Source organism: Notamacropus eugenii, chromosome 6, assembly GCF_028372415.1.
Source record: "Notamacropus eugenii isolate mMacEug1 chromosome 6, mMacEug1.pri_v2, whole genome shotgun sequence".
Classification (NCBI taxonomy): domain Eukaryota; kingdom Metazoa; phylum Chordata; class Mammalia; order Diprotodontia; family Macropodidae; genus Notamacropus; species Notamacropus eugenii.
This window is the reverse complement of record NC_092877.1, coordinates 17,529,335-17,556,277: the sequence shown is the minus strand read 5'-3', so window position 1 is coordinate 17,556,277 and position 26,943 is coordinate 17,529,335. Positions and strand designations below refer to the sequence as shown.

Sequence of the window (26,943 nt, the reverse complement as noted above, 5' to 3'; positions counted from 1 at the left end):
TCCCAGGTGCTCTGGCAGATAGCAACAGTGCAGTCAAGGTTATCATCTGGCCCTAAGTTTCGGGGTTGTGTGCTGCTGTTTAGACTAGTCTGCTAGAGCTGCCTCTGGGAAGCATAAGGTGGGGTAAAGACACTAGACAGAGGCGGGCAACAGATGAGCACCTAGAAAAAGATGGGAAACATTTATGTAAGAGGAACGAATGAAAAGTATTTATTAAGGATTTACAATGGACCAAGCACTGGAAAGCCAAAAGAGTAAGCGGTCCCTGTTCTCAAAGTATTCACTTTTTAATTGAGAACACAAGTTGAGGCAGGAAGCATTTAGTAAGCACCTACTATGTGCTAGGCACTGTACTATGTGCACAAGACAAATAGGAGGCTTCAGTTGCAATAAAAAAAAACCCTATTTAAGATGCAGGTGCAAGGCCTACGGTAACACACACATTCTCCACCGTCATTTCCATTAATAAAATTATGTCTGATGTTGAATCATGTGATGGTGCCAAAAGCTATGATGGTGAGAACTTTCTTTTCTGGATCTTCAGCAGCTGTGGCAATGAAGACATTGAAGACACAGTTCTCACGTTTTCCAGATGACAACTCTGGAGGATAAGGCTGTATTGGATGACAGAATTAGAATTCAAAAAGAGGAAGGAAGGAAGGAAAGAAAGGAAGGAAGGAAAGAAAGGAAGGAAGGAAGGAAGAATGAAAGAAAAAGAAAGAGAAAGATATAGGGAAAAGGAGGGAGGAAGGAAGAAAAGGAAGGGAAAGCAAAAAGGAGGAAAGAGAGGGAGGGAGGGAGGAAGGAAGGAAGAAAGGAAGGAAATAAGGAAGGAAGAAGACAAGTATTTATTGAGTATCTACTATGTGCCTGGCACTGTGCTAAATACCTTCCAAACATTTTTTTCATTTGATCTTCTCAAATCTGGAATAAAAATCTGGAATTAGGTACAATGGATCCATTACAGAACCCTAGGATGATGGAGCCCTGCCAATGGAATATCATATGAAAAAGACTGGGGTTTTTAGTTGATCTCAAGCTCAGTATGAAACAACACTGTTACCCAGCCACACAAAAAGCTCCTATAGTCTAAGACTATGTACAGAAACCTAGAGCTCAGAGGAAGGGAGAAAGTAGTCTCAGCTGCCTTGATCAGACCATGACTGCCATATTACACTCAATTCTGGGCGGCACACTTTGTTGACAAACAAGGGGGCATCCAGAGGTTGGCAGCCAGACCCATGCCCTATAAAGAACAATTGAGGGATATGGAATATTTAACCTGGAAACAGATTTTCTTGTGTGGTGTAGGGACAGGATTGCCACTCTAAATATTTGAAGGGCTGGCATGTGCAAGAGGGATTAGGTTTGCTCTGTTTGCCCCCTACCTGCACCCCCCACCCCAGAGAGCAGAACTAGGACCAGCAGGTAGGAATTTCAGAAGGCAGGAATGAAGGAAAGAAGGAAGGAGATAAGCATTTCGGTCCATTATAAGGAAAATATGTCTAATAGGGCTGAGCTGTCCAGCAATAAGGTGAAAGTGTCCAAGCAGAAGGCTGAATACCATTGGCCCAGGATTTTGTAGAAGGGATGGCAGCAGTGAAAGAAATGTCCCTCAAGACTCTCAGTCATCACAGTTCTATTGTCAGCCCATGTACCTTGGACAACATTTTCCCCCTCCCTTTTCGCACACATCCCTTAGACTGTCCCATTATTTTCTTTTTCAAGGTTACCCTCAAGCAGAGGTTTTTAAATTTGCAATCTGTGTAGTTTAAAAATATTGTTGTTCAGTCAGTTTTCAGTCATGTTCAATTCTTTGTGACCCCGTTTGGGGTTTTCTTGGCAAAGATACTGGAGGGGTTTACTATTTCCATATCCAGCTCATTTTACAGATGAGGAAACTGAGGCAAACAGGGTTAAGTAACTTGTCCAGGGTCACACAGCTAGTAAGTGTCTAAGGCCAGATTTGAGCTCAGGAAGATGACTGCAAGCCCAGTAGTCTATCCACTGCACTAGCTGTCTCACTTTAAAATATGTATTAAAATATGTATAATATTTCTATATAAATATATAATATAATATAAAAATAAATTAAATTAGGATAAATAATATAAATAAAGGTAATAAATAAATAAATAAAGGTAAAATTAATAACAAATACATTGAAAATAATATAATGTTTTGTATATATGTGTTTCAATATAATTGGTTTCTTTTATATTCTTATGGATTTTATTTTATCATTTAATTACATTATTTTGAGAAGGGATACCTAGGCTTCATCCTCCTGCCACTGAGATCAAGGACCCCCCAAAAAAGTTTAAAAATTCCTGACTCAGATGTTCAATGAAACCAAGTTTCACCTGTATAAAGATGAGTGAATAGAAGGAGGGGGGAAGACGGAAGTGGAGTATGTACATGGCATATGTTTCACCCCAGGCCTCATACTCCCCCAGGGAGAGTTCTGGGTACCCAGCTTCCATCACTCTTCCAACTTGGCAGCCAAGAAGTAGCCCATTTCCTATTAGAGGTTTGAAGTAGTTCTAGGAGCTCAAGGGGTCTGTGAGTGTGCATGTGTGTGTGTGTCGGTGTGTTGGGTGCACACTTGCATACCCACATATGTCTGGGAGGATGTTGGTAGGGAAGAGTTACAGGATTAGAAAGCAAAACTGAACCAGCCCCTGGAGGCGTCCCTGTGTGCTGAATTTACAACAGCAGCTGGGGTGTCGTATAAATGACTAATGCCTCATGAGGTTCTTTTCCGAGCAAGCTACAAAAAATTGTCAGGGGCCCTTCAGTGTTCTGCAGATGTGTCTGGAATTCAAATAATTTGATTCTCTGATACGATGACAACGGGAGGCAGGGCATTACCTTGACAGAGTGATGGGGAAGACAGCTGCTGTGCCCAATATTCATGAAAGATATTGCACTAACAACTGTTCTCTATTTGGCATCTTTGCTGAGATCTCCATTATGTCTAGCTCCCAGTGTCCTTCTTCAAGGGTACTAAATTAAAAAGTAATGCTGCTGGTAATTCTTTCATCTTTTTCAAACCGTGGCACTGAATAATGGGGAAAAGTGAAATAAACCACTGATTACGGAAACTGATATGTCTTTTGGGGAAAAAAATGATGCTGACATTAAGTTGGACTGGAGAAAATACATTTGAATATCAGGTGATGGGGCATTATTTCTGTTCTCCTAACCCATGCCAAACTGGACAGCCATGCCTTGCTTCTCTTTCTAACATGTCTTTGGTGGAAGACCATCTTAATGTTCTCCCAAGTATCATAGCTGTAAGGATTCCAGCAGTAATAACTGGGAGACTCAGTGTTCTTCATGAAGATTGTATCCACTAAATCTCTGGGTATTTAATAAAAATAATTTTGTCTTGGAGGCAGTGGGGCCCAGCGATAGCTTGAGATGGTCTTGGAGTCTGGAGGACATTGGTTCAAACCACAAAGTAATGCTAGGGAATGAAGTTTGGGGTCAGGAGACTGGGGTTTGCTATTTGCTACCTGGTCAAGTAACCTAATCTTTCTGAACTTCAATTTACTCATCTGTAAAATGAAGGGATTGGATCAAATGATTCCTAGTGTCTTCCAGTTCCCTGAAACCATGACCCAAGCTGTGTGGCTTTGGGTAAGTCTCATAATTTCTCCGTGCCTCCCAGGCAACCCTCCATAATTAGAAGTTAGCTTTCTCCCAGGAGGTGGGGAACCTGTGGCCTCAAGGCCACACATGGTCCTCTAGGTCCTCAAGTGTGGCCCTTTGGCTGAATCCAATTCAACCAATAGGTCTATATTCTTGCTGTAATACACAGTCACTATCGGTGCCAGCAGGGAAGGAAATCTCATTGGAAATCCAAAGGAGAGTTGGCCTTGACTGTGAACCAACAAAGAAGCTGCTTTGAAAGAAGTTAGAAGCTGCTTCTTCTAGCTCATAGAATGAGTGACTTTTCCTGATTCAATCTCCAATCCTCTTTGAGTTTCATGAGATAGCTAGGTGACTTGGTGCATAGAACCCTGAGTCAAGAGCTCAAATCAAGCCTTAGACACTTACTTAGCAAGTCACTTCAGCTCAGTTTCCTTAACTGTGATTTGGGGATAATAATAGCACCTACTTCCCAGGGTTATTGACAGCATCAACGGTAATAATATTTGTAAAGCACTTACTACAATGCTGGCCCATAGTTGTTGCTTAGTAAATGCTTATTCCTTCCCTTTGTTTTACACAGCTTCCAATCAAAGGGAGACATGAGGACCAACCAGAAGCTTTACTTGTATAATCAATCAGAAACCCAAACATTTATTAAACACTCATTATAATCCAGGCACTGTGCTAGGTCTGGGGCAGGGGGAAAGGTAGGGATAGGAAGAAGAATGTATTTTTTTCTCAAGGGACCAGATCATGTGTCCTTCTCTGGGGAATCAAAACTTATACATCCCCAGGAGGTGCTCCAGCTCAATACTGCCCCATATCCACAACCACATGAAGTCTTATAAGTGGCATGCATAGTTTTTGGCAATAAAAGTTTGATTTTTAAATGTCTTGCTAATCACATGGTTTCATACTATTATTAGCTAATAATTCAATATGAAATAGATGCTTAGTGTGAGATTCACTGTTAATGACAATAGATAGAAACCCATATTTAAATAATCTTTAGGATATTGAATTTTTCTGGCCTACTTTTTGTCAGAACTGATTAGAATATCCCTGTTTTTACTTTATGATGTGACTGATGAAGAGCTGGTACTGGGAGCAGGCAGAATGTAATTTTCTTATTATTCGTTGATGTTCATATTATTAGTGTTATCCTTAATCCATGGTTTCTTCGTATGCATTTTTTTAAGGAGTGAAAGAAAAAACACTAAATGCCAAACACTATACTAAGTGCTAGAATAAACACAAATTTTCCCTTTTGTCAACTTGACTATGTTACATTTTTATAAATATTGATTTATTTCTTTTATAGTCTCAGTTTTCCTAATATATTTGATCAATTGCAATCTGTATCAAGGGAGGAAATACTTTAATAATGATCACTAACATTTGTATCATACTTAAAATTTTCAAAATGATTTAAAATTATAATCTCATTTTATCCTTGCAAATCTGGGAGTTAATCTTCATTTTACTGTTGAGTAAATGGAGGCAGATAGAAGTTAACATGCCCAGGGTCACGTTACTAGCAAGTTTCTAAGTCAGGACTTGAAGTCAGACCTTCCTGACTACAAATCCAGTGCACTGCCAAGTTGCCTCATCAATGATATCAGAAATTCATTCGAATGCTGAAGTATTGAATATGTGTTAAAATATATGAATTTGCCCCTCTACCACTTTTTTCCCAAATTCGGACATGATGTTTTTGTACTGCCATTCCAATGCTCCAATCTGCCAATGGATCCGTGATCCCATTGCTTTGGGGATGGCTTTGTCGTTGAGTCATTTTTCAATCATGCCTGACTCTCTCTGACACCATTGGGGGTCTTCTTGACAAAGATACTGGAGTGGTTTGCCATTCCCCTCTCCAGCTCATTTTATAGATGAGGAAACTGAGGCAAACAGGGTTGAGAGACTTGCCCAGGATCACACAGCTAGAAAGTGTCTGGGGCCATATTTGAACTCAGGAAGATGAGTCTTCTTGACTCGAAGCCTGGCGCTCTATCCACTGCACCTCATGGCCCATATTGGGAATGGCTTCCAGCAATGCAAATTGCAACCCTTCCATTTCTGCGCATCCTGTGTGACTGTTATCAATGATATCTGATGATGATGATATGGTATAGTTAGGATTTACTTAGTTTAAAGTACTTTACACATATTATCACATTTCATCTTTACACAACTCTGGGAAGGCAGATTTTTTTATTATCCTTTTTACAGAAGAGAAAATTGAAGCAAACAGAGGTAAGAGGATTGACCAAGGTTGAACAACTAAGAAGTATCTGAGGTCAGATTTGAATTCATATCTCCCTAACTTCAGGTCCAGCCCTCTATCCACTGAACCAGCTAGCGGCTCTGTATCTTCCTATAAGTTTGCCACAGATGGCACATTCATCATTTCGGAGTCCTTTATTGCATTCTCTTGTCATCACAAGGATACCAATGGAGCACCTCATCATCATCAATCAGTTATGCCCAACTTTATCCTATGACAAGGGATATCTTCTTTTTCTCTCATGGTTATCTTTGATCCCACCCTTTATGCCACTTCTTCATAATTCCTTGCTGGCGATGCATGGCAACTTCCTTTTACCCACCATGTCCTTCTCCATCACCTTTTGGATGATCCTCAACTTCAGCTCTTTGGGGAATGTAGCATTCCATGAATAAGCCACATAATACTAGATAAATGTTTGTGATAAAAAGATGGGCCTTTGTTTCAGGAAGAAGTTAAAGGTCTTTAAGAAAATGCTGCAATACCTCAGATGAAATCCAGCTCACTTTCATCTTCCTTTTCAATTCTAGCTCATTATCCATTTGTAGTGTCTGTATATATGTATATATGCATATATGTATGCACACATACATACACATGTATATGTGTATATACATGCATGTACAGATGAATAAGTTCTGTAGGTTGTCTGTTTGAATTATATATCGTGTTCTAGACAGTAAGCATTCTCAATCCACTTTGTTTTTCTAGTGTAGATAGTAAGTGCCAACTCCTTTGAATGAATGGTTGTGGATCTTATTTAGCAGGCTCTATAATATTCTTGGTCCTAATGCAATCAATATCAGCCACATCTGGAAGTCCTAAATATATATAAAAACTCCTTTCATTTAGATTCCCTTCTGGATATACTTCATTGCAGTGTCAAATACTTTGAGTGAGCCTACATCTTTCTATTATGTGCCTGCCTTGATATTACTAATCAAAGGCATATTGAAAAAAGTTATCTCTGATATCTTTCAGGTGTTCTTATGTAGTTTTCACATATGTACAGGACATACTTTATTGGAGAATAGTCTTTAAGGTGGCATTTTGCTCTACTGAATCAAATATTCTAATTTTAATTTTCCAATAATTATTAGCATTTTCATAATTTTATTTTTAACTCTTTAATATATCATTTTTTAATTTCCATGTAGGCTGACATTTGGTTGCATGTCTCTTATTTGTTATACCTGTATTGCATTCTGATCTGCAGACTTAATATTTCCAATTTATACTTTTCAATTTTATTTTTAGCTTCCTTCTGTCCTAAAAGATAATCAATGTTCTGTGAGTATCTCAACAAAATGTATATTCTCTACCCTTTCTATTTCATCTTCTCCATACATTTGTCATATCTAGTTTCTTTAGAACTGTTAAAATCTCTAACTTTATCATTTAAATTTATTAATTTGCATTATGTGCATGGATATTTAATAGTAATGTTATCTCATAAATGGGACCTTTACATAAACTCTAATTCTCTAGTTTATCTTTCTTAATATTTTCTAATTTATATTTGTCTTTTTCATTAAGATCCTTGATTTTCTTGAGTCAGCTAATATGCTGGTAGTCTTCCTTCCTTTCTTCTGATATCATGAGGATACCAGTGGATCACACAAGCTGCCTACTAGTTAGCTATCTTTTACAGGTGCTATGGGACTGGCCCATTTTCTTTTTTGATCGTACCTTTTCTTGATGACAGCTTTCACTCCAATTCATCAAAGTTTCTTATTTGTAATGTGCTACAGCCTACTCCTACCCACCATATGCATCAACTCTTGATATACTTCTCATTTTATCTGAAAAAAAATTCCAGTATGATTTCCTGAAATATGGGGTCACATTTTTCCTTCTCTTTGATGTTCAGAAAACTTGGTAATTTTTATTGTATTTTCCTTTCTGTATTCTTCAGATTTTGCATCCATATAAATTCCAAATCACTTTCCAGCTGTGTGATTTGAGTAATGTTTTTTTCTACTCGCTTGCTTGCTTCTGCCACTTAGTGTTTCTGTGAAATAATTATTTTTCCTTGGGTTTATTATTTTTTTAAAATTTTCCCAGATTTCCTGCACCAATTTTATTTCCTCTTTAAATTCCTTTACTGTGTCAGTTATCTATTTTATTGCATCTTGATGAAATTCTAATTTGGTTTCTCATATTTCTCTCAATATTATTTACGAATTTTTTTTCTGCTTTCAAATGTACATTTCTGTTCATTCATTTCTTTTATTGTTTTTTTTCTTCAAAAACAAATTTCTTTTGAGCATTTCTGATCATTTTTAATTCTTTGGTGATTGTTTTACAATTTTTGAGGAAAATATTAGGGAAGTTAGGCTCTCCTGAGATCTCACTTTCTTCCATCTTCTCACAAGTCCCTGACTCCTGGCTCCAGGACGTGGGTAACAAACAGTAAGTGGCCCCTTAAGGTCTGCTCTGTACTTTACCCAATATCCTCTCACTGGAGCCTCACAACAATGCTGGTGGTAAGTGCCATTATCTCTACTTCACAGATGAGGAAACTGAGGCAGAGAGAGGTAAAGACACTTGTCTAAGGTCACATGGGTAATGGGGAGACTCAACTGTAGGTTTTTAACCATTGTATAATCTGCATCTTTACTTGCTGACAATTTTCAACAATTAATTTGGACCATGCCTCTATAAATAAAAATATTCAATAATAAGTGGGTGATGGGATCTAACCAGCAGCTGATTGTTCCAGTTGATGGCACATAGACCAATTGTTGAGATGGCCTCAGCACAACTGAGAACTTGTTAAACACTTGCCTACACTTATCAAGCTCTGCCTGTGCCTTATATAATTATCCAATGCTCAATCTTCATCTTCAACAGTTATCCTGGACTGCTAATAATGGACTGCCTTACTAACTAGAGAAGGGGACAGTTTAATGCCTTCCCGCTCTCCCATCCCCCCATAAACACACACCCCTCCAGGGAGCCAGGATGCATGAAAATTAGTTTTGTTTTAAATAGGCCACGTTGTACCATCAAACTTCCTGGCCATTTTCGGCATTTTGCAGACTAAGAGAGTCCTGGCCGTCTAATTATTCTGCCTGTGGAGAAAAAGATTAATCAGTGGCTTGGTTGAAGTTGGGAGTTTTGAAGGCGGCGTCTCATAGTTCATTTATCACACTGGTACCTTAGAAGCTGCTTATTTAATTAATTTTTTGCAGGGGGATATTAAGCATGGCAACACTTCCTTACCTCCCGACAATAACCTAATGAAAGAAATCAGCCTAAAGGGAGGGTATTAAGGTCCTCTATCTAGAGGCCAGACTGAGTGGTCAGCAGGGGGCACTCTATCCACTTGCACTGTCCTGGCCCCGAGGTAAAAGGCTACACAAGCCAACATGTCTGAAGGTGTCTTGCTTTATGAATCCTCCAACTAAAGTCCTTTTAAGCACTTGTAATAAAATACTCTGAGATCCCCATCTCTGAAAATCTAAGTGTCAAACTCAGCATCTTTGCCACATTTCAAACTGGGTAATTACCTTCACTCCCAAAGGAAATCTTATTTTATGGAGTTGTGTCCTTTCGAGGTTACTGGCTCCCAAGGGCAGTGATCTTGGCTTTTTTATAGTTTTCTACAATACAAGGGTAATAATAAACACCTAACAATAACAATTTAATTAAACTACATCCCTTTGAGCTAAATGTTGACCCTGTTATGTGAGGGCTAACAATATGGGTATCCGTCTGCTTGGTCTAAACTCTGATAGGAAGAGAAAGTCCCAATGGAACGGACCAGATAAGACATTTGCTTGTTTTCTTGTTTTTTTTTTTTTAATTCTTTTTTAAGGGTCCAGACCTGTGATTTCATCAGTGCATGTAACTCCCTCTATCCATCTGAAACTTCATGGGATTACAGACTTGGAACAGAAAGGACTAGAGAGGTCATCTAATCTAACCCCATTTTATAGACAGGAAAACTGAGGTCCAGAGATTAAATGATTATCCAGTCACCCTGAAGGCAAAGCTGGGATTTAAACCCAAACCCTGCCTTCTTTCCACTTCACCCTGATCCTACTCTGCCTTGGAGTTGCCTTGTCCATCAGAATGACCAAAGGTTGTTTTTGTCTCTTTTTGTCCTCTGCCATACTTAGCACTGTGCCCGGACTGTCAGCATTTAATACGTGTTTATTTTTGTTGTCCATGGTCACACAGCTAGTATGTACATGTGGGAGGTGGGATTTGAACCCTGGTCTTCGTGATTATGATGCCAAATGGAAACCATCATGTGGTTAGTGAGAATTTTTCCATGTCTAGAGAAATTAAGACAAGTGCCAGAGGTCACACAGGTCATTAGTGACAGAGCTGGGACTCAAACTGAAGTCTCCTGGTGCTCAGTACAAGGGTTATTTCCATTACATCACGTTCCCTTTTCTTCTTTCTCTATGTTGCAAAGCATGCAAATATAAACGGTAGAATATCTTTCCTGATCCCCAATCCCTCCTCTCCTCCAAGTTGTATACACAGTTATCCTTCCATATCACAGGGGTTAAGGGTGCAGCACCCCTGCGATCAGGAAAATCTGCCTTTTAACCAGAAAAGAAGTCTGAATTTTTGCATTTTCTTTTATGGGGTATTTTTAGTACCTTATTGTAAAATTTGGGTCGATATTATACAATACCATATTATACAACACGATAGTATACAATAGTATACATAGATTTTATGCATTTCTGAGTTTCTAAACTTTTTCTGTTATCTGCATCTTCCCTGCAAATTCCCATTTAATTTCTTATGCCGAATCTCAATATATCAAAACTGCAATGCAGAAAGTCGCAATGTTTAAGGGATCACTGCATTTTTTGAGAAGCAGCTGCAGCGTGGCAGTCTAGAAAGACCCAGATTCAGCTAATAAATGCCATGGAATTGAACCGTTGCTTCAGACTAAGAGATCATCCCAAGAAATGACACCGAGGCTCAGTCTGTCATTTTTATTAAATCTGCAGGGTTTTTACTACACACAACAAATACTTTATTGATATAATCTAAGATAATAAAATAGTTGAGCAAGTCTGCTTAGATTTACATTTGTATAGAAACAATCTGGGAAATCTTTTTTTGAACAGAGGTGTCTAAAAACAGCGGTTCACCAGCCTTTTATCTATGTCTAGGGAAGGGTTGTGGTTAAAAGTTGCAATGAACATTCCCAACTGAAACATGTCCCCATGCAAACGTGTTTCCCATATGTCCAAAGCTTAAGGCCTTGGGAAAAGGGAGGCCACTATCTCTTCCTTTGTCCTCCCCCTGTGTGAAGAACAGGGGTCTAAACAGGGTTGCTAGAAAAGCCCTGGGGAAGAAACAAAATCACAATTGCACATTTTTCATTTGCAAGTGTCCAAGTCAGGACAGCTTTTGATACGGATAACTCTATCTGCAGGTATGAGATCCCATTAGTCCATCAATATTTGCCCCCTCCCCCAACCTCCCCACTCCTCAGCTAATAATGTCAGTTATTACCGATAGCTTTCTGCTAGAAATTCTCTCTAAGAGTCAGCACATTGAAACCTGCTTTCCTTGGTCCCATGCAGCTCACTCTGATGCTATGCTGGGCTGCCTGATAAGGGCCTATGGTTCCATCCCTAAAGACATTACCCCACCCCACCCCTATTACCCAGGGTGCATAGCTCAGCGGTCCCCCTCCCCATCCCCTCCCTATCCAGACTATTGGTTTTTGTCAGCCAGGGACTCTGGCCTCTTGCCTAGATCATTCCGTTCATTTTGGTCCATTCATAGATATCCTGTTCACACACTATGTCTGAGTTGATGAGGAGATACCTGTCTCCAACACAAAAATGCTTCTGACAGGCCGCACATTTGAAACACTCTAGGTGGTACACTTTCTCCTTCACACGCATGGTCATCTCATAGGCCCGGATCCGCTTGTCGCAGGAAGCACAGAGGCCGTCTTGGCCAAAAAGCCTGGGGGAAGGAAGGAGAAAATGATAACAAAGTGTTAAGGAGGTGAAAGAAACCTTAGTATAATAAAGGTTTGAGGATGGATTAGCACAGTCTTCTCAGAGCAAGTTGGGAGAATGCCATGGGGCTAGTCATTTGGAAGATCTTTCCAAGGGCAGCTGGGCATCAGTGCTCTCTCCTTTTTCTTAGAAAAATGGAGGTTACCTTCCCCACAGTCAACATCATCCTAACAAAATTAGGGAGTCTAGGAAAGTGTTGTGGAGACCCATATCTCCTCTCCTTCTTAACTCTCTCCGTTACCCAGCGAACATCTTCATATACTATCCCAGACCTCTCCATCCTGCAGGAAAACATTCACTATGCTGGTTCATACTAAAGATGACTGCTTGCAATAGTTTCTGTTTGACCTGGGAACTCTGGAATTTGGATATACTATTCCTGAGTTTTCATTTTGGAATTTCTTTCTGGAGGTGATTGGTGGATTCCTGGTTCATACTAAGATGTTAGATATTTAATAGGATAATGAAAGAGAGCTTACTGCAATGGGAAAAGAGGACAGAACTTGGGAGTAAGGAGACACCTGGTTTGACTGCTGCCTCTGTCACTTAGGAGTTGTTGTAAGCCTTAATCTCCTTATTTGTAAAATGGGAATAGTAATCTCCCATTATGTGGCTTATATCACAGGGTTGTTACAGATCCAACGAGGGAATGTAAACCTTAACGAGCTATGGAAATGTAAGTATTTCCACCATCATCTATTCAGGGGTGTTTCCATTTGAAAAAGAAAAATTTTCAACCCAAAGGAATAAATCTGTAACCTGGAATAGTGGGTAGGGGAAATGATTTTAGGTAGGGGGTGGTATGGAAGGATGTCTAAGATTGTATTTTACCAGAGGATACGACTGGCCCTGGATCATTTTACAAATCACTAAGCCCAAGATGAGAGTCACCCACTTCTGGAGGGGAATAAAAAGTAATCCAACAGAAAGAATCAGCTTGAGCTAATCAGGTTTGTTTAGAGCAGGGGTGGAAAAAACATCAGCTTTCCAAATGATGTGCAAGAAATGAATCGGGAGATCTAAGGTTCCATTCTCTCTTGCCAAGAAATTCCAGTGGAAATATCTCTTTGGACGTTTAAATGAAGCTATGCTATCTGGAGGTCAAATTGCAAATGTGATGAAAAGCCCTGCCTAACAGCTGTTAGCATCACTTATTTCAAGTCAATGTAACAAAATTCCAATTTGGGTTTGCCTCACTTTATACAATAGGACTTAGAGGTGGGAGAAATCTCAAGGATCATTTATTATATGCCCCCTCCCCCTTTTACAGATGAGAAAACTGAGACACAGCGTTAGGCACCAGAAACCTGAGATTACAAAAGCAGAAAGTAGTAGTACCAGGATTTGAATTCAATGGTCTTTTCAACCACTTCCCGGTAACCACGCAGTCAAGTCAATGAGCATTTCTTAAGTGCCTACTATGTGCCAGGGTGGTATGGTGGGTAGAGCACAGAGACTGGAGTCTGTAAGACTCATCTTCGTGAGTTCAAATCTGGCACCAGACACTTACTAGCTGGGTGATCCTAGACAGGTCACTTTACCCTCATCTTTTTGATTTTTGAAGAGTTTGCCTCAATTTCCTCATCTGCAAAATGAACTGGAGAAGGAAATGGCAAACTACTCCAGTATCTTTGCCAAGAAAATCCCAAATGGGGTCACAAAGAGTCAGATATGACTGAACAGTAGATAATAGTCTCTGCTCACAAGGAGCAGATGTATGTCAACTCTTTTATAAGTCTAATCATAATCCCAATTCAATGTTCATTCAAGTGGCTTCTCGGTCCAAGGCCCCCATTAGAATGTGAGCTCTTTGCCCTTCTTTGTATTTGTAGCACTTAGCACAATGCCTTGCACATAGTCAGCTCCTAATAAAGTCTTGTTGACTTGACTTGACTGTGTAAGGCATTGGTGATACAAAAACAAAAATGGCACCTGCCTTCAAGGAGCTACCAGGTTCATAGGTCTAATGGACTGTTCCTGTGATGAATCTCTTTGTGAAGGCGGAGGATGTTCTGATTAAGCAAATAAATGCTCCCAACTTATAACTTTGGCAATCTGTTTTTTTCAAAGTGTCACTAACCTATTCAATGAGAAGAAAGGATTTAAAGGGTCCCTTGGAATTCACTCCCATGGGACCTGATCTAGATTGGCTTTTTAATCAAGAAATCTTACTTGTGTCCCCAACTCTCATCACTGTCTTGCTGAATGACTTTTAATAAGGCTTCGTTGAGAGGTTCAACTTAAAGGAATAAAATTAGCTCCGTCGTCCCTGTGGGCACTCCATCTTAGGAAGGACATGGATAAGCTGAAAAGTGCCCAGAGGACATCCAGGGTGGTCAAGGGCCTTGAACTCATGCCATAGGAACGGCAGAGATTTAGCATGGACCAAGAGAAGACTAAGGTGGAGGTGGGGTAGAGGGGAGGGAGAAGGCCAGCCATATTTAACTGTCTGGAGGATTATCATATGGAAAAGGGATTGAATTGAAAGAAACAGGGGTTGGAGATGACCAAGAATCAAATGCAGGCTTGTTGTCTGGAACAAAATGGAACTGGCGGCCTCAAGGAGGCAGCAGATCTCCCATGGAGGTCTTCTCATAAAAGCCTGTTGGCTTGATGTAAAAGTAGGATGACAATGTGTAGTTGTATTTAGAGAATTCTCTTTCAGGTATGGGTTGGACCAGATGGGCCCTTTTGACTTTGAAACTATGGGATTTTGTGAAATACCCACTTCCCCCCATTCCCCTGTGCTATTTCTGCTTTTTCCACAGATATATATAGATATAGATACACACACATGCATATATGTATGTGTATTCACATGTGTATATGTATATAATACATATACATACTAGATACATATACATACCTATCTATCTATCCATCTATCTTTCTGTCTATCTGGATGTTAATCATCAGAATGAAAAAAATTCTTAAGTGCTTACTAAGTTTTAGGCACTGTATAAAGTGAGAGTTATCCAAATACAAAAAGTGAAGCCATCCCTGCCCTCAAGGAACTTACATTGGAATAGGAGAAGACAACACATATGGGAGGTGAGGGGGGATGGCCATTGAAGGGTGTTCTGGTCAGGGGAGTCACAAGGATGGTGAATGGGGTCACAGAGCAATTCATTGATGGGTCCTTTCTAGGAATTGTAGCGTGGATTTGATGACCATTTCTGTCCAGAGATGGTAGAGGACAAAGAGGTAGGTGCCCAACAGACTTGGCATGAAGATGTCTATGGGAACAGCAATGTGGGGGACTGGAGGGGCCTAGAAGTGGTGAAGTCTTACCCCCTTACTATTACTCTACACACACACGTACACATATATACATGTGCACACATAATTGTACATTGTGTTGTACACTTATAAACACATGTATACATGTGTCTATATGCTTATCTAGACACATACATTTGTATACATAAACACACATGCCTATATGCCTATACATTCATGTATATATACATGTATGTATATATGCATACAGATAAAGATGTGTTTTTATATAGATATATACCTATTTATATATAGATATATACACATATACCCATGTGTTTATGTCTAAATCTCTATAGTTCTTGTGAGCAGGGGGCTAATTTTATGACTCTAAAGGGTGAAATGGTAAGTTGGGCAGAGGGATGGTCAGTTTACATGAACTCAAAAAACATCCTGGCAAAAATAAACAAAATCTGTCAGGCGTGTTGTTAAGCAAAGGCCTCTTTGTTCTGGACCAGTCCACCCTCAAGTTCACCTCTGCACTCCAGTGTTCATTAGGAGCTTTCTGAATATCAGGAAAACTACCTCATAGCCATTGTGATTATCTGGGGAGAACTATGCCAGTTTGACAGAAGGAACTGGGTTGCTTTAGTCCTAATGCCAAAAATGGAAGGAGACACAGCTGGGCATTTCAAGAGATCTATATTGGGCCACAGGGCCAGCCCAAAGGTGAGAGGGACTTTGGAGGCCATGTAGTCTAATCTCCTCATTTTACAAATGAGGAAAACTCAGGCCTAAGAAAGGGAAGAGATTTAGGCTGATAGACCAAAACGTGGGAGGGATCTCAGAGGACATCTAATCCAACTCAATTATTTTACAGATAGGAAAACTGAGGCCCAGAGAGAAAGTGACTTGCCCAAGGTCACAGAGGTAGTAAGTTTTAAAGGCAGGATTTTAATATGGATCTTCTGACTCCAAGAGACAGAGTTCATTCCAATGTACCACTCTGCCTCTACTCTTTTAAGTACTGCTGCAAACTAGTATTGTATGAGGGACAAGATTCCTCTACAACGAGGATTCTTAACTTTTTGTGTGTCAAAATTCCTTTGGCAGCCTGGAGAAACCTACAGACCTCCTCTCAGAACGAGATTTTTCTTAAAAAAAAAAAAAATTCAATGCTAAGTTTCTTAGAAGTTAGTGAAAATAAAGATACAATTTACTTATTCCTGTCCAAGTTCATGAACCCTTTGATATCTCTCCAGGTTCAGAATGCCCGTCGTAAAGGAAAAGATGACCAAGAGTATTCCCAAGCGATCATTTTGTCTTTTTCTAGATGTTTCCTTTAATCAAACCCGCTGCTGGTCCCATAAAGCAAAACTCAACAGTCTATGGTTCTATAATCATCTCAGAAGGAAAATTAAATAGTTTCTCTTGCCTCTGTCACGCAATGGCTCTGCTAAAGCTCTCAGTTGCTCATTTTAATGATGATAATTTAAATATTAAATGATGGCTAGGAAAGCCTGGACTAACACACAGTTAATTAACGTGTTACCTGGAAAAATAGTCGGGGGGGGGAATTATTCTATGTCACTGAGACACGAGTTAATTAACTTTGTGTTGTCGTAGCCTGTTTTTCCTCTCATTTTTCAAAATGGAAAATAAGAAACCTTATAACATAAACAACACTGGGTTTATTTTAGAGAATTATATAAAGTTACAGAACCAGGGGTGGGAATGGAGGAACTGGACCTTCTGACCTCTCTATAGGAATCACTTAAGATTCAGATTGGTTAAACAGAAATGGAATCAAGGATCCCAGTGGGAATCATCTCCATTTTTACTTCTATCAAGACCTGGCAAACTGGTTATTGGGTATTTAGAATCCTCACCTCCAGCAGAATGGAAGCTTCTCTAGGGCTGGGTCTATTTTTCATTTTCTCTTTAAAGTATCTCCCAAAGAACTTTGCACATATGTAATAAAGGTTTAATAGATAATCACTGGTGAATATAGAGAAGCATGGGAAAATTTATATGAACTGATGCAAGGTGAGGTCAACAGAACCAGGAAAATAAAATAATAAAAATAATAGTGGCAGCATGAATGTAGAGATTTAAGGTTTACAATATGCTTTGTATTTATTTTCTCAATTGATTCTCACAATAACCCTGTGAAGTAAATGTTATTATTATCCCCAACTTGCAGAAGAAAAAACTAAGAATGAAAGTGGGTAAGCAATTTGTCCAGAGTCACCCGGCTAATGAGTATCTGAGGCAGAATTTAAAGTCAGGTCTTCTCGACCACAAATCCAACACTCTATCATCTGTCCCACCTAGCTGGGTTTATGGACAGATTTCAGGGGATCTGTGAATCTGAATGGGAAAAAAATAAGATCTTTATTTTCACTAACTTTTGATTTCCTTTGTAGTTATTTTAGTATTCCTTTGTAGTCATTTATATACATATATAGACACACATTATTCTTTACTAGTTGTGTGACCCTGGGCAAGGCACTTAACCTCTATCACCTCAAAAAAACAAAACAAAACAAAAAACAAACCCAGGATTCTGAGGAGTCCACAGCTTTCCCTGGAATGCCAAAGGAATCTGTGACACAAAAAGAGTAAGAATCCCTGACTTCACCAAAGTCAATGGAAAGAGCCAACACAAAACAAATAGAAACCGAATGTAGAGAAATCCCATTAACCAGGCTTGACTCCAGAGGTGAGATAGGAGAAGGAGCCTCCCCCTTGCCTCCCTTCCCCATGCTTTCTGTGCAGAATGGAAGACTATGGTTATAGAACAGTGCGGATAATATAGGGCTTTTTTATATATGAGTTAATTTTATCACACTGTTTTTTTCCTCTGCTTTTTAATTCTTTCTTATAAGGAATGGTTCTTTGGGAGGAGATACATTGGGAAATTCAGGGTGTCCCCAAAGTCCTAATGCTTTTCTAAAGCTATTTAAATGGCACTAAGATTTTTGAAATACCCTGTATAAAAACAAACAGATCAATAAAAATCTGCTTTTCCAAAATAAATGCTTGCTGGATTGTATTGTATTCTTATTAAATATTTTGCCTTTGTTTAGTCAGTCTCTTTGTGACCCCTATTAAATAACTGACCCCCAGTCCACCAGGACTCCATCAGCAGACTGAAAAGTATGTATTAGTACTTTCTGAATTAAAAGATAAACAATTTCCCCACCAAAATAATGCTGATTTTCTAAATGGCAAATACTTGAGAACTTGGGAGGAATTGCCACTTCTAGCAGCCAAGGTTACTGGATGTTAATGGGGTTTTCCCTGGCTAGGCAGGCCCACCTATGGTTGTCTTCTCCTCATGGGTTCTCGACTCCGGGGAAAGAGCAGTATCAGCACACACTTGACCAGATCTGACAGCAGAGCACACATGGAGCCCCCTTTGGAGCAGCTTAGAAAACTGGGAATCCCTACCTAGAGCTGCTAAATCGGCAAACAGTGTCAGAGAAATATGTGAGGTCGTGCCTCTGGCCCAAGTACCAGAAGACTACAGCTTTGGTCCATAAGGGCCCCAAATTCCCCGAGCTCCACTTCCCCTGAGTGATGGAGACTTAGTTATTTCACTCTGCATTGTTTTTCTTTCTATAGACATGAAATAGGGAGGGTATAGTGGCAAGAAGACCAGGTTTGAAGACAGACAGCCCCATGTGAATCCTTGCTGTCATAGATAACCTTTTGTGATCTTGGATAAGTCATTTTCCTCCCACTGGGTTTCTGTTCCAATGCAAAATGAAAAAGCTGAATTAGATGACCTCAAAGGTGCTCTCCAGTTAGAGCAGGGCTTCTCAACCTTTGATGGGGGGCCTTGGGCCCCTGGAGGCAGTCTTGTAAAGTCAGTTCAGAATGTTTTTCTTTTTAAAAAAATCAACCCAGGCTGTGAAAAGCTGAGGAATACAAAGGAAACCTAAAGGTTAATGAAATGAAGATATTTTTTTTCCATTCAAGTTAATGGACTCTGAAGGTACCTTCTAATCTCTAAACTTATGATACTAATATTACGCCACTGTGATATCAGCACCATCAGGGATGTTTATAAAGATCTTTAAGGTTCATAAAGCACTGTACATATATTACCTCATTGGAGACACAAAGTGTCAGTTACTATTAGCCTCATTTTACAGATAAGTAAACTCAGACTCATGGACTATCCATAGCCACACAGTTAATAAGTGGTTGAAGTGGGATTCGAACTCACATCTCTGTTACTGTTCTGTCTACCTTTTTTGTGCCATCCTCCTGAGGGTCAGATGGAAGAAATTTGTCAAGCAATATGAGCTATTGCAACATCAACACGTTACCTAAACATGAAGCACTTTAAACCCTCTTCTTGTATTTGACTTTTGGGAATCAGACTTTGCAGATGGACTTTATCATTAGCAAACAAAAGAACTCAGGTGATTGGATGCTAGAGAAAGGTACCAGGAGATACAGGTTCCCTGAAGGCCCTGGCTGCCCACTGGGGGAATAGGAGGAGGAGGAGGAGGAGGAAGACACGGGTCTCAGGCCCTACCTGAGATAGTCTCTCCTGCAAAGCTTTCGGCCCAGCTTGTAGTACAAGCGACGTCCCACTTCCCCCAGGCGGCACCCGCAAAGGTCACAGCTGAGGCAGTCCTCATGCCAGTACTGGTCGATGGCCTTTAAGAAGTATCTGTCCCCGATGTTTTGCTGGCAGCCACCACATGTCAGCAGGGATGGCGGGATCTGTAGCACCTCGTCCACGGGCTCCCTAGAAAGGAAGAGAGGGATTTGTGAACAACATACTTTTTTTTTTAACTTACTCAAAATACTTATTTCTAGCAATATGGTACAAAAATTTTGCACTCTCAAAGACGTCTATACCTGCCTTCGAGTTGGCACTCTCATGAAAAACTGGTCATACACGAAGGGATAGCAGACAGTACAGATCTGAATATGCTTACAGAGTTTACACAGAACTGTTTGTCATGAATTAGTGGATTCTTAAAAGCTTAGTCAAAAGCTAACTAAAAAGTAAAACTCTCCTAATGAAACATAAAGTGACTACTTATGTTATGAATAATAATGAGAAAATAATTTCACAGAGAAACATAGTTGAGGGTAATAGTGATTTAGGCAAACCATCTGGCTACGAGATTTGATCAGGAACCACACAAACCAAAAACTTCAATAGATCCAGAGTGATAGTTCTTTTTGGGACCTTTGTGTTCTTAGTGATCACATTATTGTCCTCAAATCAGGTAAAAAATGTTTCAGCTGCTTCATTTTGTTTTGTAAATGAAACTTTACATAGTTTCTTGGTAGCTGAAACTCTCAATTCAATTCTTTAAAGAAAAATCCCAATTATACACACACACACCACATACACGCAAAATTTTATAACATTTTGAACTAATTCATATTCTTCCTTTTTTTTGCACCAAATAGTATTTTGCATTTTCCAATTCCATGTAAATATAGTTTTCAACATTCATTTTTATAAGATTTTGAGTTCCAAATTTTTCTCCCTCCTTCCTCCCCAAGACAGCAAGCAATCTGTTATAGGTTATATATGTACAAACATGTTAAACATATCTCCACATTAGTCATGTTGTGGAAGAAGAATCAGAACAAAAAGGAAAAACCACAAGAAAGAGAAAACAAAAAAAAAAGTGAAAATAATATGCTTTAGTCTGCATTCAGATGCCCAAGTTCTTTTTCTGGATATGGTTAACATTTTCTACCATGAGTCTTTCGGAATTGTCTTGGATCGTTGCATTGCCGAGAAGTGCTGAGTTTATCATAACTGATCATCAAACAATATTATATTACTGTGTACAATGTTCTCTTGGTTCTGCTTACTTTACTTAGCATCGGTTCATATAAGTCTTTCTAGGTTTTTCTGAAGTCCTCCTGTTCATCATTTCTTATAGCACAATAGCATTCCATTACATTCATATACTACAACTTGTTCAGCCCCAATTGATGGGCATCCCCTCAATTTCCAATTCTTTTCCACTACAAAAAGAGCTGCTATAAATATTTTTGTACTTGTTGGTCCTTTTTCCTTTTTTTAGAATCTCTTTGGGATACAGACCTAGTAGTGGTATTGCTGGATCAAAAGGTATGCACAGCTTTATAGCCCTTTGGGTATAGTGTGAACAGCAAAGTTGCTCTGCCCCTCTGAAACTAGCAGTGGCTGATTGGTCTACCTGGTGTGGGAACTATTTCCAGGATGAGCAGAATTCCACCCAAGGATAAATCATGGGGACCTCAGGGTTTTTTTCAAGTGAGTCTAGTGGGAATGGATGGGGAGATCTGGATGTATCTCAGTTACACTGTATTGACCACACCACTAATGAGATCCATTTAAGTGTTGAGTATTGGAGTATTCAAGAGAAAAAGATTGGGAAACACTTCTTGGTAAACTGGCAGGGGAGGGAGATCTAGAATCTTTAGTTTATTTTGTTTTGTTGGGGGGGGGGTGAGGGAATTACATATTAAACCACGAGGAATCCCCTGGAAAGTGACCAAACAGTGCCTTTGGCAACATTGGTGGCACTCCCATGGTGCCCACCATTCACACTTCCCTACTTTTTTCCAACTCCTTTTCCTGTATCTCCACCATACTCCTTCTTCCCTCTCACCCTCTTGTTAACTTATCTCCTATCCTATGTATGCCCGAAGTATACAAGGGGCATCCATGGGCACCACTTGGTACAAATGACCAGCACTCAAGACTCCTATGATCATAGATTTAGAGTGGGAAGGAGCCTTAATGATAATCCAAGTCCAAAGTCCTTATTTTATACGTGTGGAAACTGAGTTCCCCAAGAAGTTGGGCAATTTGTTACACAGGTAGTTAGTGTCAGAGAAGGTATTTGAAACCAGACCCTCCAACTCTAAAGCCATCACTCTTTCTCAAACTAGTTTAAAAGAGAGGTGATCTCCAAGAGTAATATAACCACAGAAGAGACTAAAAATTTGAAAATGCATTAATAGTTAAATGCCCCCAATGGTATGGTGGGCAGAGAAGGGAAGGTGAGGGAGGGAGAAAGGATGAGATAATGAAATGTTGCTTTCTTCTTTCATTTTCAAAATTATATTACTCTTAGTTTCATACACTGCCACTTAGACATTTCCCTTTCCCAAATGAGATAATATTTGTAAAGCATATGGTACAGTGTTTAGTACAGTATATTTGTAAAACATTTAGTACAGCGCCTGGCAATCGCAGGCACTTCATTAAATGCTTGTTCCCATATTTAATGAGTCCCTCTCAAGCTTACAAAGGCCATACCAAAATCTTCAGAGCATAGAACCTGATGAAAGTCAGATAAATTGCTGTCTTGAAATTAGCTTTTATTTGCTGATCTACATACATTTTGCATCCCAACTCATCAGTTTTTTTTTTTGTTTGTTTCTATTTGAATCCTCAGAGACCCAGGACAGAATCAAGACATTAGTGAGTGCTTCATAAATTTTGAATTAAAGACTGTCACCTAACTGACAAGTATCTACTATCTACCATGTGCCAGATACCATGGAAGTAGCTTCTATAACAAAGTTGATCTATTCCAGGGGAAAAAAGAGTGGAGGGTTCCTAGTACCATTGGACAACAGAGTAGGTGTGGTCTATGGTCTATTTAAACGTTTGTTGACATGACCTCTTTGCAGATGTTTTTTACCCAGCTAACGAGTGTTCTTTGGACCCTCTCTGGAGCCCAAATCACATTTTTAAAAAACCTATTAAGCTTTTAAAATAGGTTCAGTTTGTAACTGCCCAATTCCCAAAGTGAATTCTCCTCCACTTACTTAAGGAGGCTAATCTCAGTCTCCCAGTTTTGTGGACCAAACATTTTGCGTCCCAATTTGTCCAACCATAAAATGTGTTTAGGGGGTATGTGTGTGTCTGTCCCATGAGTATATACTATTGTGAAAGTGCCTACCTGGCACACAGTGCCAGACATGGCTACATTAAACAGCTGTAAACAGTATGGAAGATCACATCATAATCTGAAACCTAAGATGGTAAAAAAAAAACACCACACAGCTCTTAAAATGATTTTAAGAAGTTATGGCAGCCAAACACTGCTGTTTTTCTTTGTTTCTGCAGAGGTGAAGACAGTAACTTAGCATGAGCGCTTTTACTTCCCCTTTCCTGAAAAAGTGATTAATATTCCAGATGTTTTCATCCAGATGTCTCCAGTTCTTAGCACAATGCCTGGCAATAGTAGGCCCTTAATAAATGTTTATTGATTGATTTTCACAGCCATCAGCACAGAATTCCCTCTCACCTCTTCCTTTTTGGGGGCTTCCAAAATGTAAAAGCACCTTTTAAACCTGTTTCTCTGAATGGTTGTGGATGATATGGCCACCCAATCAACTATGAAAGAGAAGAATTCATGCTCAGCTGATGCCAACTGACTGGAATGAAAATGGAATTGCCTTTAGATTGCTTACAGAGAGGCAGTGGAGTCCAGTGGATGGAAGAATGGACAGGAGACTCCATGGTTATTACACCATATATTAAATGCCAATCTCTTCAACATTCCAAGCCCCCAGAATGGTAAAAATTTGAAAATGTGTTAATAGTTAAGGTGAGGAGAGAAGGGAAAGGAAGGGAAGGCTAGTTAATAACTGGATGCAAAAAAAAAAAATCTTTCACACTTATTAAATGTCTACTAAGTCCAAGGCAGCCTGGCTTAATGGACAGAGTCAGGAAGGCCTGGGTTCAGGTTGGACAACCTTGGACACATGGGTATTAGTTGTATGACCCTGTGCAAGAAATTTAACCTTTCAGTGCCCCCAGGCAAACCTCTAGGTACCCCTTTGCCTTAAAAGAAAGAGTTTCATAGCTAGGAATTCTTTATGCCAAGGAAATCCTAAGTCTGACAAGAAAAAAAAATTAAAAGCCTGAGGCATTATACATTAGATGGGGATTCAGAATGGAATGGAAAAACTGCCCCTGCCTTCCAGAAGCTTACTTCTAATGAATCGACCCAGCTCAAGCCAGCTCAGAAGGCAATTTTATCTATCTGCGACATGGAGAAGTTGCCACAAATGACCAATCTCCTGTAAGTATGGAGTTAAATATCTTAGAAGAAAGCAGTCTACATTTTCAGATGTGAAGCAAACGCAAGTATTAAGATGGCCTGAGATAAGATAGCCTTGGACAGGATGAGATCTTATCCCGCCCTCTATCTCACAGAGTTCTTACTGTAATTGGTGTTATAATAGCTCATTATCCACAGTCAGAGTTCTGTTCAGTGAGAATTTCAAGGCAATGACTAAGGGGGAGCACCCCCAAATGAATACTTGAAATGCTCCCAGAGTGTTTTCAGGCTTCTACGCAGCAAGTGGCCAATGATGGCTGCTGGCCCCTTTTCTAACGCAGAACCCCAGCTTGAATTTCTTAGATGATTTCTTGAGATTTTCTATTTGTTTGTTTTTAAAATTCTGATCGACAACACCCCGGTGTTGACTGGTCATTCCACAATTGACTTGGACTGAAGTGTCCTTGGAATGGGGGGGGGGGGGGGGGGAAGAATGACCCAGAATATGGAGTTAGTAAGTCAACAACATTTATGGGATAGCAGAGGTGTCAGGTTTTCAACGCCCAAAGTTCCAAAGAGCAAATATCTAATATTTATCCTTGAGGAAACTGATCCCTTCCAATTTATCGGCTAATAAAAGGGCTAGTGAATGAAGAGCTTACTGACCTCAGCCGCATTCAGTATCCACTGACAAACCTAGAGTATTCTGCTATGCAGCCTTTCCTCAAGGTCTCTTGCACACAGCAGGGGCTTAATACATGTTTATGGAGTTAAACTGACCATGACAAGGAAAAAAACCAACTACAGGGTATTTTTGTGCCAAGATGTACTTTGAGATTTTTTTATGAGTCCACAACTCACTAAATGCATCAAGATTTGCCCCCATCTATCCGACCCCTCCAGGGGAATTTATTTAAAGAAAATGATCACAAAGCTCTCTACTTTGGAACTCAGGTCTTGACCTTCCAAACCGCACTGTGATATTTATTCTTCAATTCTATTAGGAGCCCTTCCAGGGTTTTATGAGACTGGCCATGCCCTCTATCTCAGGGTAAGGCCCAGGTAAACAATGTGGAGGAAAATTGAAGGGGGAAATACTACAGGCAGGAAAGTCCAATGATTTCAAACAGCTCCGAGAAATGAAAACGGAAAACAAAAGCCTTCAGAAAGCACAAGTGGATCTCTATTAACTGACCCCTTCAGTGAGGTGTAAGGAATCCTCTCACCAGACTAGCCTGCGTGGGCTTCAAGGGAGGAAAGAAGTCCCCACACCTGGCAGCGAATACATGTTAACATGAGTTTAAGGGAAAGGGTTTTTTCCCCTTCCCACATATCCCCAATGCCGCTTTCTTCCCTCTCCCCAGTCCCCCCACAAGCCCAGCGTTGAAAGCAGGAGCCTTGAAGCCACCCCTGCCTCTCCTGGCACCGCTGGCCTCTCGGTGCCTTTAGACGTCAGACAGCCGGGGAGCCTCCAGCAGCGCAGAGAGCCCACAAGGGCAGCCCAGAGACATTTCTAGCCCCATTCATTCCTCCCAGACCCCCCCTATTCTGCGGCCGGGGAAGGCAGAAGCGAGCTTTGGGACCCTATCGGAATGACACGAGGGAGAAGAAGGAGAGGGGCGGGAGAGGGGCCGGAGCCCCCCCGCTCCCGGAGCCTTCTCGCCCCCTTCCACCTGCAGCCCCAACCCGGCCGAGCTCAGACAAAGTTTGCCCGGCACTCCTCGCTCCGGGAACCAGGACAAGTTGAGCATCGGTCCGTTCTCTACCTTCGGCTGGGCTCGGGCTGAGCCCGGCGGGGCAGTGAGACCCCGGCCAGGACCCCAGCCTCTGCCCCTTTCACCCCACCCAGCCCAGGCATATCTATCCATTCCGCAGGGGGTTCCCATCTCCCCAGGGACGGGGTCACTCAAGCGCCTGGGACCCCCTAGCCCTCCCCCTGGAGGGGTGCCCCGCGCGGCGGGCGATCGCCAGCAACCCCTCTGGCATCAAGCCCTCCCTCCCATCCCCGCGGGGTACAGGAGGTCCTGGGCGCAGCGCCTCCACCCAAGCCCGGCTCGGAGGCTGGACGATGGAGCGGCCACTTACTCGGACGGGTCCAGGCTCTTCCTCTCGATGGCCGAGGACATTGGCGAAGGGGGGGGCGCGCTGCTGGGGTGGGGGTGGGGGCTCCTTTGTCGCGCAGGGCCAGGCAGGCGGCTCGGCACCCCTGGGTCCTGGTCCTCCTCCTCCTGCCCTCCTCGGGCAGCGCGGCTGCTCACCGGCCGGCTCTGCCCTCCGCCCTCAATGACATTCACGGGCTCCCTCGCAGAGCCAGCGGCAGAGCCAAGGCGGGCGAATCCCCAGGGTGGGGGGCCGGGGAGGTCAGCGGGGTGCGGGCCCGGGGATGGGCTGGGATGGGACCTGCCTGGCCGCCGGCCCCCGCGCAGCTCCGCTCTCCTGGCTCCGGCACTCAGCCCTCCATCCCGGGGAGCCTCGCCTGCGCCTGTCCCTGCCGGCCCGGCTGCGGCTGCGGCTGCGGTGCGGCAGGCTCGGCTCGGGGTCCCCCTGCCCTGGCTGCGGCTCCGGCTCCGGCTCCGGTCCGTCCCCGCCGCGAACCTGCGCCCCGGAGTCCCCGCACACCTTGGGCTCGGGCTTTCAGAGCGCGCGTGTGTGATGGGGCGGGCAGGAGGCGGCCGGGGAGGGAGGGGAGAGGAGGAGGAGGGGGCGGGTCCGGGGGCGTGCAGGT

At 41.4% G+C, this 26,943-nt stretch overlaps 1 protein-coding gene across 1 annotated transcript; it reads right to left on the bottom strand.

The window, feature by feature from the left end:
* Positions 1–10,891: 10,891 nt before the first annotated feature.
* Positions 10,892–26,525, bottom strand: LMO2 (LIM domain only 2). Its single transcript, XM_072619198.1, has 3 exons — positions 26,304–26,525; positions 19,718–19,933; positions 10,892–11,893 (listed from the first exon to the last, which is right to left on the bottom strand). The coding sequence occupies exons 1-3, from the start codon at positions 26,342–26,344 to the stop codon at positions 11,674–11,676; spliced, it is 477 nt and encodes a 158-aa protein (XP_072475299.1). The 5' UTR covers positions 26,345–26,525; the 3' UTR covers positions 10,892–11,673.
* Between the last annotated feature and the right edge of the window lie 418 nt (positions 26,526–26,943).